Source organism: Mesoplodon mirus, assembly GCF_964341445.2.
Source record: "Mesoplodon mirus genome assembly, chromosome: X".
Taxonomy (NCBI): Eukaryota; Metazoa; Chordata; class Mammalia; order Artiodactyla; family Ziphiidae; genus Mesoplodon; species Mesoplodon mirus.
In genome coordinates, this window is record NC_138981.1 from 61839163 (window position 1) to 61853644 (window position 14482).

The following is a 14482-nucleotide window of genomic DNA, read 5'->3' on the forward strand; positions in this document are numbered from 1 at the left end:
GGTGGAGGTGAGGAAGGGAGGGAGAGAGAAGGAGAGGAGAGAGCCTGGAAAACAGCACACGGAAATGGTAAAAGTGGTTGTCTCCGGGTAGTAGGGTCATAGGGAGCAATTATTCTCTTGGGTTTCCCTCATCTGATTTCCTTCTCCTTCCTGATGTTTCTACCATGAAATTGTATCACCTGTGCAATAAACAAAGAGAGAAAGTGCTTTTTAAACCAAACCACAAGGAGAAGACAGCCTTTAACCTGTCAAGTGGCACAGATTAGCAAGATTATTCACAACACCCAAGGTGGGTGTGGGGGGAAGGGAGGGGAGAGGAGGGGTAGGGACGAGAGGGGAGTGGAGAGAAAGTCAGAGAGAGACACAGAGGGAGAGGGACTGAGACAGGTGGAGGGAGGGAGAGATGGAGGGAAGGAAGACAGTGGGGTGGGGGCGGTTGTGAGAGAGAGAGACCTGCACTCCCAATACAATACACTGCTGGTGGGTTAGGGGGGCAGATGGTGGGGTTGTAAACCGGGTGGGAGCCAAGGTTTGGCTCTGCTGGCTGGCTCGCTCCTGGGGTGTCTTCATCGCAAGGTGGCCTCCTCGTCGGTGTCTTCCTCGAAATCCTTGACGTCAGCACTGGTGGACTGCCTGGCCCAGGCTCCCCTTTCGGCCTCTCGTTCCTTATGCGACTTGAATCTCCCAACGAAAATTTTGCGGTAGTTCAGGAACATGCCGTTCATCGCATCGATGGCCCGCTCGGCGGACTCCTGCTTCTGGAAGTGCACGAACCCGTAGCCCTTGGGCCCCTTTTCGTCGCAGGCCACTTTGCAGGAGAGGATGTTGCCGAACGCCGAGAAGATGTTGTACAGCGCCTTGTTGTCGATGGTTTTGCCCAGGTTCTTGATGAAGACGTTGCCCACCCCGCTCTTGCGGAGCGAGGGGTCCCGCTGGGACCACATGATGCGCACTGGCCTGCCCTTGATGACATCAAAGTTCAGGGTCTCCAGGGCCCGCTTGGCGTCCACCGGTTGCTGGTAGTTGACATACGCATAGCCCAAGGAGCGGCGGGTGATCTTGTCCCTGCAAATGCGGATGGAGAGGATGGGCCCGGCCGGGCTGAACTTCTCGTACAGCATTGCCTCCGTCACCTCAGGGTGCAGGTCTCCCACGTACAGCGAAGCCATAGGAAAGTCCGGATTCCCCCCGGAGCCCCCGCCCGTCTCCGCATCAGCATCCGCGGCGGCCACCGCCGCCGCCGCTACCGCCGCCGCCACCTCCGCATCTGCATCCGCATCCGCATCCGCCTCCGCCTCCCCCAAGGGGGGCGTCGCAGCCTCTGCCGCGGCGGCGGCTTCGGCCGCACTGGCCTCCGCCACGGCCACTGCCGCTGCCGCCAGGGAGGCCTCCGCCTCCTCCCCCGCTAGGGCTGCCGCCGCCTCCCCCAGGGTGGCCTCCGCCACTGCCTCCTCTACTGAGGCCTCGGCCTCCAACTCAGCCTCCACCTCTGCTTCCGCCTCCGCCACGGAGGCCTCCGCCACCGCTTCTGCCACGGTCGCCGCCGCAGCCTCCGCCGCCGCCGCCGCCGCCGCCGCCACCGCCGCCGCCACTGTCGCCGCTGTCGCCACGGTCGCCGGTGCCCCCGGGCCGCTGCCGCGACCTCCCTTCCCGCGAGCTGGGGGGCGGAGAGGCGGGAGAGGGCAGGAGGGCGGGTGGGCGCCGGAACCCGGGCCGGGGGCGCGAGCGCGAGCTGGGGCGCGGGACCCCGGGCCAGCCGATCTGGCGAGTCCCAGTCACCTGGTATGGCGAGCGCTGCCAGGAGCGCACCGGTGCGAGTCGCAGCAGCCTGCAGCCCACTGCTGCTGCGGCCGCCGCTCGGTCGTGGGCTAGCGTGCGGGGCGCGGGCGGGCGGCGTGTGGTGGGGGGCGGGGGGTGTTGGCGTCTGTGGTCCGGGCAGCTGGGAAGGCTTCTGTCTCTTTGGTTCCCCCTGTGGCTGCTGCGGGGCTGCGGGGCCGAGGACGGTGGGAGGGGGCGGGAGCGGGAGGCTTGAGGTTGGGGGGCGGGAGTGTGAGTCCTCAGCCTGTCGGATCGGCTGGAGGTGTTTGAAGAGGAAGCCAAGGAAAGGGCTCCATGTGGACCGAGGGGATCTGGGTTAGATTTAGGGAGTTTTGTTTTATCCTTCCTCTCCCCATAGAACATTTAAATGATTAAATCAAGCACCTTGCAAGAGAAGGTGGGTGGCGTTGAGAATACACTTGCCCGGCCTAAACAAAGCCAAGAAAAATGGTTTTCTCACGTTCAGGGGTTCTCCCCACCTCAAGGCACACACGCTCTCCAACATCACCGCCACCAAGGCAGCAACTCTTACTCTGAGCTGGAGCTGGGGCGAGTGGGGCAAGCTCCCACTGCAGCCTGCTGACCCATTTTCTCAGAGATTCCTCCCCCTTTTCCGGCTCTTTCCCTCCTCTGCAACACTTGCAGAAGAGGAAATAAAGAACACAGAAACACGTATTCATTCATCCATAATGCCATGCCACAAATATTTATGGACCGTTGCTGGCCCCTAGGGATATACAGGGGTCCGGGAGGCAAGAGGAAATAGACCGGTCAACTCCCAAGGTTGACCTTGGGAGTGGACAATCTGGGCTAGAAACTCTGTCCCTGTTCCAGACTATGGGAGAACTAGGGACCTGGGGTTCTTCAGCCCCCACCCCCTCAACTCGTCCCACCCATCCAGTCTCAATTCATGCAGCCTGGAAGCGGGGGAATCAAGAGCACCCTGTCCTTAGTGCTGTCCTCCATGATAGGTGAGGTAAGCCAAATCAAGAGCTGGGGACAGGGCCTGGTCCAGAGCCAGGCACTAGTTTGCTCTTGTCTCTGCCCTCAAGGTGCTGAGGTTCCCAACGTGAACCAAGAAAGGCACATCCACGTTCAAAACAAAAACAAAACCTGAAATCTCTCTAGAATGAGGTGTCTCATCCCAGTTCACCAGCTAGTAATTATGGAAGCCTTATCCAGTACTTGGCACTGGGGGCTCAGAGACAGGCAATGTGGTAAGTGAGCAGTGAATGTTGATGTGTTGGAGGTGTGGGGCAAGGTGAGGAAAGGTGAGCAGAGTGTATTGTGGGAGCAGAGAGGCCACACAAGACCAAAAGCTGAGGGGATAGGCAAGCGAGCAACCATTAGAGTAGAGGGCAACAGAGGCTAGAGTCCCACTTCTTCCAGAAAGGAGGACCCGGCTACTAACCATTCCTGGTAGGAATCAAGCAAGGCTTTCCAGAAGACAAAACCCCGAAGGCGAGCTCTGAAAGATGAGTAGCAGTCCACCACATCGAGGCAGAAGGGAAGGCACTCCAGACAGAGGCATCAGTCTGTGTCCAAGGCTCTATAGCATGCTAGCACATGCATGGGCACTTCGGGTCATGCCTAATAATCTGGTGTGGACAGAGCTCATGATCTCCAAGAGTATATGGCAGGAGGTGGGGCTGGAAGGTGTGGGGGGCCCTGTAATGCAAGCTAAGGTGCTTGGACTCTATACCCAAGCTCACGGGGTCCACTCAGTACATTCAAGGAGGGACTCGGTATGATCAGATCTTTAGAAAGAGTACAAACTAAACATCAACACAGAAAGTAATTAAGAGAGTAGGTCTTAAAAGTTCTCAGTACAAGGGGAAAACAGAGTGTAACTAACTGAGGTGATGGATGTTTATTAAACTTCTTGTGGTAATCATTTAGCGTTGTGTACCTATATCAAATCATGTTGTACACCTTAAACTTATACGGTGTTATATGTCAATTATATCTCAATGAAACTGGAGAGAAACCCATCAATACACATGTAAATGCATGCACACACACACACACACACACACACGCCCCTGAGACAGAGCTGATAGAACAAAAAGAAGACAGTCAGTTGTGACCAGTTCCAAGAGTCAGAACAACCATTCCCTCCGTCCCTCCTTTCCTTCCATAAGTAGGGGCTTCACATTTACCGTGAGCCAGGCATTGAACTGTGGACTTCGGGGTCAGATGTAAAAAATGATCAAACCATAGTGCCTTTCCTCACTCCACTAAAGCTCAGGCTGCCCATACAAATAAGAGAAATGCCAGCAGAGGGTTATATGTGCTGTGTGGTTGGACTGTGGTGGCCATGGAGTTTCATCTGCCCAGCACATATTCTCACCTCCCCCTCACTCCCACCCATCCACCTTCCTTGGGTCAATAAAGCTGTTTTCTGTGGTGGCAGCGTTGGCTGGACCTGGGCAATTGAACATGATAGAGCAACCCTGAACCTTCAGAACTGACTGGGTCACCATGGGGTGTGAGGCAGTGAGAACTTTCTCATCGCTGGCTGGAAAGCATCCCAAGATGGCTGAGAAGCAGACATACAGACGTGTGTCTCGCCAGCTTGCAAAGTCTAGCACTCTGCCCCTAGACAGGGTGCAAGCAAAGGGCAGGGACAGAGACTTAGGAAAAGCTTGCTGTACTGCTGGTGCCTTGACCAAGGTGGTCACTGTCACCACTCTTAGGAGCCATCTCCTGAGGGTCTAGGTTGCTTGTAGGCAGGAGGCAGATGAAGTTTGCCTCACCATTCCAGGTGGCCACCAAGAGGGACCTGAGGAGGCAGCGGCCAAGGGGAAGCCATGATTGCTGGGAGGTAGGGGATGTGGGGATGACGAGAAGAGCTTCTGGGCCCATTGTTTGGAGACAGAAGTGACAAGAGGGACCAATTCAAGGACCAGGAGTCAACAAGAACTCTTCCTCTGGCTTTGACTTCCAGCCCACAGAGTAACAGAAATCGGTAGGAGAAAGAGGTTCAGCGAAGTCATGCTGAGGCCAGTGAATCCACAAACCTGTCAAACCAGAAGACAATCCCCAGGCCGCTGACCCTCCAGCAACAGGAAGAAGGCTACTACAGTGACAAGGAGAGCAGCTGGGGAATGCTCTCCAAGTCCTTTCTCACAGAGGCTTCTCTGGGTTTTCCGTCTCCTTTTTTTCAGTTCCTGGTCACATCTGCAATCAAAAGTGTTCTGACTACTGGTTGCTATGATTGAGGCAAAAGTGAAGAGCCCTGTGGAGTGTCAGCGGAGGGAGGGAGAGGTCCCTTTCTTGTGGGAGGAAGTGTTACTCATTTCATTCACTCGATGATTCAACAAGTATTTATGGAGGGCTACCTTGTACCAGGCATTCTTCTAGGCAGAGAGCCCCTGCATCCAAGGAACTTATCTTCTAGTGGGGAAGACAGACAATAAACATGGCAGAAAATGTCAAAGCACTTAAAGGTTGCTGCAAATGCCCTCAGGGAAATAAACGAGATGATTTGGTACGTCTTACTTAGAACCCAAGAGAAGTGGCAAAGGTCAGGGATGGCCTTTCTGAGGACAGTGACATGTGGCCAGTCCTGCTGGAAAACAGGGGGGAAACCTGCCTAGCCGGGAGAACTGCAATTCCTCTGGCCTTGTGACAAAAAAAGAGGGGCACTGGAGCCACAGAAGAGATGCCGGTGTAGTTGGAGCCCAGTGAGAGAGGGGATGGAGGGAACAAAGGACAGTGTAGTGGTGGGAAGGAGCCATGATGGAGTTTGGTTTTCACTCAAAGAGCTCTGGGGAGCCAGAGAGAGAATTGAATCAAGGGAGTGCCATGATCTAATTATATTCAGTAATTTCTCTGTGGCTGCTCTCTGTGGAAAAAACTGCAGGTGGGCAGGGCACAAAGCAAAGCAGGAAGACCAGTTCGGGCCCTCTTGCAGTAGCCCAGTTGGGAGATGCCAGTGGCTTGGCCCAGACTGGCAGCACAAATGTAGAGAATAGTGCATGGGTTCACATGATATTTTGGAAAGAGAACAGACAGCACTTGCTGGTGGATTGAAGGCAGTTGGTGAACAAACTTAAGAAATGAATGATTACTATGAGAGTCTTTTCCTGCAAGTCTTGGTCATGGAGGCGTTACGTATAGTCACAGACAATACGGAGGGTGGATGTGCTAGATTTGTACAAGGGAGAAAGACAGGTGGGGATGTGTGTCAAGATTTGCACATGTTACGTGTCTGAAGTCTGGAAAAGTCCACTCTCCGTGTAGGCTGCAGAAACAGAATTATCAAGACAACAGGACACAGATAGTATTTAAAGCCACAAGACTGGGCAGAATCACCTAGAGAGAGTACTGTCAGGAGAAGAAAGTGCAGGGCTATTCCCTGAGACATGCCAACATGTAGAAGTTGGGTTGAGGATAACAAGCCAGCAGAAGAGATTGAGAAGGACTGGACGGTAAATGGGCTGGCCCTAAACCTGACTCCTCTCCAGGGCCGTGCAGGGTCCAGCCTCAGTGTCCTCACTCAGGTCCTGCTTTCAGTGCTCCTGGCTGTATGTGCATGGTACTTGGTTTAAAATGGGAGGACACCAAGAACTTTGTGTGCTAGGGTTTAGATTTCTCTTTCTGTTCATTTCAAGGTGGAGCTTTAAAGAGATAGGTTCAGATACAGAGACATTCAAAGAGTGTCTGGAGCCGGCCCTGCTCTTCCCATTTTATATGGCCCACCGCCTTCTTCCTTTCAGGAGGGAGTAATAGGAAGGAATGGGAATGCGGTTCAGAGAGCAGGAGAAAAGAATAGAAAATAATAGAAGAAGGTAGGGATGAGGGTGGGTACCAGTGGGGAGAGGGACAGATCAGCTCTATACGTAAAAAATGAATCAAAACACTGAAAACAGGGATCTACATAAAGAAGTCTCTTCCTATGAATTTCTCGTTGACATAGCTATAGGAAGGATGCTCAGGGGAATAGAGAATGAAAACATACATGTATTTTGTAGTAGGTAAATTGATTTTGTCAATTCACACCGCCCCCAAACTCCCCCGAATGAAAATAATCTTGACATACAGGCCAGCAAAAATAGCAGCCTTAGACTTTTATTTAGGAAGAATTTAGGAAAGTGTTTGGGTGTGTACCCCTGTTATTTAACAAATAAGAACAATGATTATTAAATTGTCTTGAATAAATACAGCACATTTAGCAAATGGTCCTTTGGATCCTCATAAAGTGAAGAGTTAAGGGAGGCAGAGATGTAGGGCAGGGAAGGAATGAGAATTGAGTCAATAGGCGTAAGAGCCCCAGGACATCAGGACATACACACACAAGCATGTTTATCACCTAAGGATTCACACTGGGCAAACTAGGATACAAAGCAAGCACTCATCAACCAGGGAATGACTGGAGACATTGTGGCACAGCCATTCCATGGATTATTATGCAATCATTACCAAACACGAGTTATTTCCATAGGGTCTGATTTAGGGGGACCTTCAAAATATGCTATTATTAAGTGAGGAAAGCAAATTGCAGAGAGGGGACAGTATATGGTCTCATTTGCATGTTGGGGATCAGGGCACGGGAAGGAAGATAAGAGGTTGTGATCCCATATATATTTGTATGCCTACTTGACATCTCCACCTGGATGTCTCATAGGCATTTCATCCTTAAATGGTATCACCATGCACTCGGGTATTCAAGTGAAATAAAAATGGAGAGGCACCCTTATTTCCTTCCTCTCCCACTCCCACATCTTCCTCTGGCCCCTGTCTCATCCTTCAGCCATTCCTATCACCTCTACCTCCCAAACACCACTTGAACCTCTCCAACTTCACTGGAGTCCACTGTTAAGCCTCTCATGGGATCCTGCCAAACCTCCTAACTGTTCTCCCACTTCCACCAAACTTCCTTGTCCATCCAGTAGCCAGACTGATCGTCCAGAAAAATGAATGGCGCCTTTTGCCTCCCCTACTCAAAACCCCAGAAGGCTTCCCACTTCACTTGGACTAAAAGGCAAACTCCTCAACATGACTTAAATATAATGAGCTGCATGACCTGGCCCTTGCCAACCTCCCCATTCTCACCTTTCTCTATCTTGGTCATTGTGGGCCTTCTTAGAATACTCTGAGTACTCCCTGATCCAATCTCCATCCTTCCTGAGGGCTTCCACCTACCTCAAACTGTCTTTCTCCATCTTTTTAAAATCGTTAACAGGTTTTTAAACATACAAAAATTATAGTGGGTCACAGAACATGCCCCCAAGTACACATCACTCAAACTGAAAAAAATAAAACATTTGTCCTATTTTTGTATCAGTTGGTTAGATTTTTAAGATAATAAAAAAAACACAAACTACAGCTACCATCCCTTTTGGAGCACCCCCCCCATCCCATTCTCCTTGCCACCCCCCATAGGGCACAAACCTTGGTTACTTCTGGGTGTGATTAAAGGCAGAATACAAGTAAGTCCTCAGTTTCTCTCTCTAATTTCTTTTTCTCTCTCTGTCTCTTTTTCCTTACTCCTTTCATGAGAATTTCTCTGACCCTTTGCTATTTGTCTCTAAGAAACAGACAGGGTCCACAAAAGGGAACATGATTTTTGATATTTGGGCTCAGGATGGTCGTGAGAAATGAAGAAGCCTATACTCCTATCAGTCCTTGTATGTTCCTGAATTCCTGGGCTTAAATTCCTCAAAGAACATGGGCCTTGGAGTCAAATGGACTCTCTTGTAGGCAGAGTTCCAGAGCAAAACACTTAACCACTCTGAGCCTTGGTTTGTGCTTTGAGTTTGAATTTCAGAAGTTGTAATTAAGGTTCTTAGGAATTTTTTTTAATAACAAGTAGTTTTGCCCAACCCTACTTAGGAACCAAGAACAGAGAACTGACTGATGGTTTTTACATAGAATTTCAGATACTTTTCTCTCTGGGAACCAATTCTCCTCCCAATGTATGCTTAAAACTTTAATGACCTTCTTTGTCATAATCTTAGGCAGTTTACAGGCATGACCTTATAAAAATATACCTGTAGGTATATCCCCAGTCCATGACTTACTAGTTATGCTTACCTTGGTCAAATTGCTTTGCGTTTTTTGTTTGTTTCCTTAGCTTTGGAGTCCTCATCTGTACAAAGGGATGCATATTTGTAAGGACAAAAAGACGTGATAATGTTTGGAAAATGCTTTTCACAGTGCCTGGCATGCATTCAGTGCCCAACACAAGGGACTCCTTATTAATGTCAGTTCCCTCTGTCCTGAGGATATCCTTGTTCAGCTGGTTTTTGAAGGCCCAGTGTCCCTCCCTTCTGGTGTCCAAGGCAGTTTGGCACTTTCTCTCTAACCAGGAGCAAGGTGTCAGTTCAGAGGGAGTCTGATCCTCTGGGTTATATCCCAGGTTATGGCTGGATTTTACTCTAGGCAAGTGCCTGATTCTCTGGCCTGAACTCACCTAACTTACACTCGCATTCAGGTTTTCCTTTGTTCTCCTGACCTTAGGACATTTTTATGACCCATTTATTTATCTTCCCTGAGATCCAAGGACCTTGCAAGTCAACACATGAACGAATGCCATTTTCTGTCCTCAAGAAAACCCCCTAGAAGATTGGATAATACTGTCTCATAGAATGGGGTGTTGAGTCAGGAGCTGAATTTTCCCTCAGCTGCTATTCATCCCTTTGAGCACACTTTTTTGGGACCATTTTGGAGATAAATTACTATGAGGCAATACGTTCCTTCAAGTTCTTTCCTATAGGACACTTGAATGCATTTTCACGTGTTCATGATGTCTCTGGAACTCTCCTACCAACATTCATGATTGTGCTAAGACACATTCATGGGTTATTGGCATATGAGTAGCTGATCTTCATTACCATGAGTTGCTGAGCAATTTAAGTTTTCACTGTGTATAATAGATGTAAGATGAAATCTCCTTCCATGTGGTAAAGCCTTGGTAAAGTCATGATGATTAGCTTTGGGGCCTCCTTCCATACACACCATCTTTTAGAAACCATGCTCAAAAATAAAAAAATTGCTCTTACTGAAAGGAAGTCACACACATGGTAAATAAAATAGTGGTGACCAGAAAGTACAAACAAGCGTGTGATAAAAGGCAAAGGTCTGAGACCCCATCACTTCCCATTTCCCAGTTGTGCTTCCCAGGGTAGATCATTTCAATAATTCCCGCTTGCACTGTTTTGGCAGTTACCATATTACATCTAAATAAAGTGCTTAATCTGCTATTTCACATCATTCATCAACTTTAGCCATCATCAAGTGACCACATTCTTCTTACAGAAGAGAATTTAACTCATTCACTGTGTCTTCATTCTGCCCTCACTTTCCTTCTCTCAGATTTTATACTTTCTTTTGATTTTTAGTTTCTCTATTGATGACTCTAGTAACTTTAAATAATGTACTTAGCCCTCAGTTCCTTGCATACACCTTAGTCACATTAACTTTTCTTTTTTCTTCTATACAATGAGGATATTGGGCTTCACTGGTGGCGCAGTGGTTGAGAGTCCGCCTGCTGATGCAGGGGACACGGGTTCATGCCCTGGTCTGGGAAGATCCCACATGCCACAGAGCGGCTGGGCCAGTGAGCCATGGCCACTGAGCCTGCGCGTCCGGAGCCTGTGCTCTGCAACGGGAGAGGCCACAACAGTGAGAGGCCCGCGTACCAAAAAACAAAACAAAACAAAAGGATATTACCACTTCTATCCTTCCCTTCCTTCAATCTCTCTTCCTCATTTCTACATCCTCTTTTTACCAGGTTCATTATCATTTACATCCATTTTTGGAAACCTAAAAAACATTTTCTGCTTTGAAAAGCAACACAAGTCTTTTACTTTTTATTGAATCTCTAATAATTTTGACCATAGGTCCACATTTCTTCACTGAGTGCAGGCTGGACCAGAGAAGGAGATTAAATCCTGGTGTCAAGTACAAATCCTCTCTATATCTTTATTCCAGTAATTTCTGAAAGGTCCGCCACATTTGAGTTTGACTTATATGGGATCTATGCATCAAACACTCTCTCTCTCCTTCTCTCTCTCTCTCTCTCTCTCTGTCTCTGTCTCTGTCTCTGTCTCTCTGTCTCTCTCTCTCTCTCTCTTTCTCTCACACACACACACACACACACACACAAACACCCACACAATTAAATGGTTGCCAGGCAATTGATCATTAAACCACTTAATCTTATAACAATTTATAAAATGCTTGTCCTTATAATCTCTATTTTACACCTGGGAAAATTTGGTAGCACGGACCTAAATAACCGGCAAGGTCTCATATAGTGTAAGCGGTAGAGCCTGGAATTGATTCAAAGAAAGGCAGTCTTATTCCAGAATTGGTCCTGGTGACCACCATGTTATTATACAATAAGCTTCTCTCTTTCAGTTTTTCAGAATCTGTGACTATTGACAAAGTAACCCATGCTGTTAAAACAGGTGGAACAGCTCACAGATGTATGAATAATGGTTCACCTACTTTCAAATCACCCTACTTTCAAAGCCCCCACCAATCCCAGGCATCAGAGGTTACAGAGAACAAAATTACCTGTTTGATTGTTTTTTTACACTTTCCTCAGGTTCATAGAAATCTATAAAAACAGAATGACCTTATCCTGAGTAGATATTCTTTTATTTGGTCAAAAAAAATTACAGTTTTCTGTGACTTTCTACATTCACAGAGCAAGTTAACACATATAAATTAAATTAATTTTGTTTTATTAAAATCTGCACCTGGGGAAAAATTGGAATTTATGCAACAATGCCCTGATTGTTTCAAGTGTTTCATTTTAAATTTTTGCAGACAGGAAGAAAAAAGTCATTGTTACCTTTACTCCCCTTTCTGTAGAGCATCATTTTATTCTCAGTCTGCTTTTAAGTATTTAAACATGCATTTGTTTTTAAAGCAATTAATTAATGGTGTGCATTAGTGAGATTTTTTAAAAAAAATCTTTATTGGAGTATAATTGCTTTACAAGGGTGTGTTAGTTTCTGCTGTATAACAAAGTGAATCAGCTATACATAAACGTATAACCCAAATCTCGTCCCTCTTACATCTCCCTCCCACCCTCTCTATCCCACCCCTCTAGGTGGACAGAAAGCACCGAGCTGATTTTCCTATGCTATGTGGCGGCTTCCTACTAGCTATCTATTTTACATTTGTAAGTGTATATATGTCCATAGCACTCGCTGAAATCATCCCAGCTTACCCTCCCCATCCCCGTGTCCTCAAGTCCATTCTCTAGGTATCTGTCTTCATTCTTGTCCTGGCCCTAGGTTCTTCAGAACCTTTTTATTTTTTTTACTAGATTCCGTATATATGTGTTAGTATACGGTATCTGTTTTTCTCTTTCTGACTTACTTCATTCTATATGACAGACTCTAGGTCCATCCAACTCACTACAAATAATTCAATTTCGTTTCTTTTTATGGCTGAGTAATATTCCATTGTATCCATGTGCCACATCTTCTCTAACCATTCATCTGTTGATGGACACTCAGGTTGCCTCCATGTCTTGGCTATTGTAAATAGACCTGAAATGAACATTTTGATACATGTCTTTTTTGAATTATGTTTTTTTCAGTGTATATGTCCAGTAGTGGGTTTGCTGGGTCGTATGGTAGTTCTATTTTTAGTTTTTAAAGGAACTTCCATACTGTTCTAAATAGTGGCTGTATCAGTTTACATTCCCACTAACAGTGCAAGAGGGTTCCCTTTTCTCCACACCTTCTCCAGGATTTATAGTTTGTATGTTTTTCGTTGATGGCCATTCTGACCGGTGTGAGGAGATACCTCATTGTAATTTTGATTTGAGTTTCTCTAATGATTAGTGATATTGAGCATCCTTTCATGTATTTGTTGGTAATCTGTATATCTTCTTTGGAGAAATGTCTACTTAGGTCATCTGCCCATTTTTGAATTGGGCTGTTTGTTTCTTTGTTATTGAGCTGCATGAGCTGCCTGTATATTTTGGAGAGTAATCCTTTGTCAGTTGCTCCATTTGCAAATATTTTCACCCATTCTGTGGGTTGCCTTTTTGTCTTGTTTCTAATTTTGTGAAAAATGCATTGGTAGTTTGATAGGGATTGCATTGAATCTGTAGATTTCTTTTGGTAGTATAGTCATTTTCACAGTGTTGATTCTTCCAGTCCAAGAACATGGTATATCTCTCCATCTGTTTGTATCATGTATAATTTCTTTCATCAGTGTCATATACTTTTCTGCATACAGGTTTTCGGTCTCCTTAGGTAGGTTTATTCCTACGTATTTTATTCTTTTTGTTGCAATGGTAAATGGGAGTGTTTCCTTAATTTCTCTTTCAGATTTTTCATCATTAGTGTAGAGGAATGCAAGAGCTTCCTGTGAATTAATTTTATATCCTGCTACTTTACCAAATTCATTGATTAGCTCTAGTAGTTTTCTGGTAGCATGTTTGGGATTCTCTATGTATAGCATCATGCCATCTGCAAACAGTGACAGTTTAATTTCTTCTTTTCCGTTTTGGATTCAATTGATTTCTTTTTCTTCTCTGATTGCTGTGGCTAAAACTTCCAAAACTATGTTGAATAAGAGTGGTGAGAGTGGGCAACCTTGTCTTGTTCCTGATCTTAGTGGAAGTGGTTTCAATTTTTCACCTTTGAGAACAATGTTGGCTGTGTGTTTGTCATATATGGCCTTTATTATGTTGAAGTAAGCTCCCTCTATGCCTACTTTCTGGAGGGTTTTTATCATCAATGGGTGTTGAATTTTGTCAAAAGCTTTTTCTGCATCTATTGAGATGATCATATGGTTTTTCTCCTTCAATTTTTAATATGGTTTATCACATGGATTGATTTACATATATTGAAGAATCACTGCTTTCCTGGGGTAAACCCCATTTGATCTTGATGGATGATCCTTGAACGTGCTGTTGGATTCTGTTTGCTAGTATTGTGTTGAGGATTTTTCATCTATGCTCCTCAGTGATACTGGTCTGTAGTTTTCCTTTTTGTGACATGTTTGTCTGATTTTGGAATCAGGGTGATCGTGGCCTCATAGAATGAGTTTGGGAGTGTTCCTCCATCTGCTATATTTTGGAAGAGTTTGAGAAGGATAGGTGTTAGCTCTTCACTAAATGTTTGATAGAATTCATCTGTGAAGGCATCTGGTCCTGGGCTTTTGTTTGTTCGAAGAATTTTAATCACAGTCTCAGTTTCAGTGCTTGTGATTTTCTGTTTAAATTTTTGATTTCTTCCTGGTTCAGTCCCGGGTGGTTGTGCTTTTCTAAGAATTTGTCTGTTTCTTCCAGGTTGTCCATTTTATTGACATGGAGTTGCTTGTAGTAGTCTCTCATGATCCTTTGTATTTCAGCAGTGTCAGTTGTTACTTCTCCCTTTTCATTTCTAATTCTATTGATTTGAGTCTTCTCTCATTTTATCTTGATGACTCTGGCTACTTGTTTATCAATTTCCTTTATCTTCTCAAAGAGGAAGCTTTTTGTTTTATTGATCTCATCTATTGTTTCCTTCATTTCTTTTTCATTTATTTCTGATCTGATCATTATGATTTATTTCCTTTGGCTATCTTTGGGGTTTTTTGCTATTCTTTCTCTAATTGCTTTGGCTGTAAGTTTAGGTTGTTTATTTGAGATATTTCTTGTTTCTTGAGGTAGGATAGTACTGCTATAAACCTCCCTCTTAGAACTGCT

At 46.1% G+C, this 14482-nt stretch overlaps 1 protein-coding gene across 1 annotated transcript; it reads right to left on the reverse strand.

The window, feature by feature from the left end:
- Window positions 1–353: 353 nt before the first annotated feature.
- On the reverse strand, window positions 354–1184 carry LOC309796885 (polyadenylate-binding protein 1-like 2). The gene has a single exon (XM_082610290.1). The coding sequence runs from the start codon at window positions 1167–1169 to the stop codon at window positions 567–569; it is 603 nt and encodes a 200-aa protein (XP_082466416.1). The 5' UTR covers window positions 1170–1184; the 3' UTR covers window positions 354–566.
- Window positions 1185–14482: the final 13298 nt, after the last annotated feature.

What these genes read in the sequence shown, in the direction of transcription:
- LOC309796885 (XM_082610290.1), bottom strand. Translation starts at nt 1,169, where the DNA reads ATGGCTTCGCTGTACGTGGGAGACCTGCACCCTGAGGTGACGGAGGCA.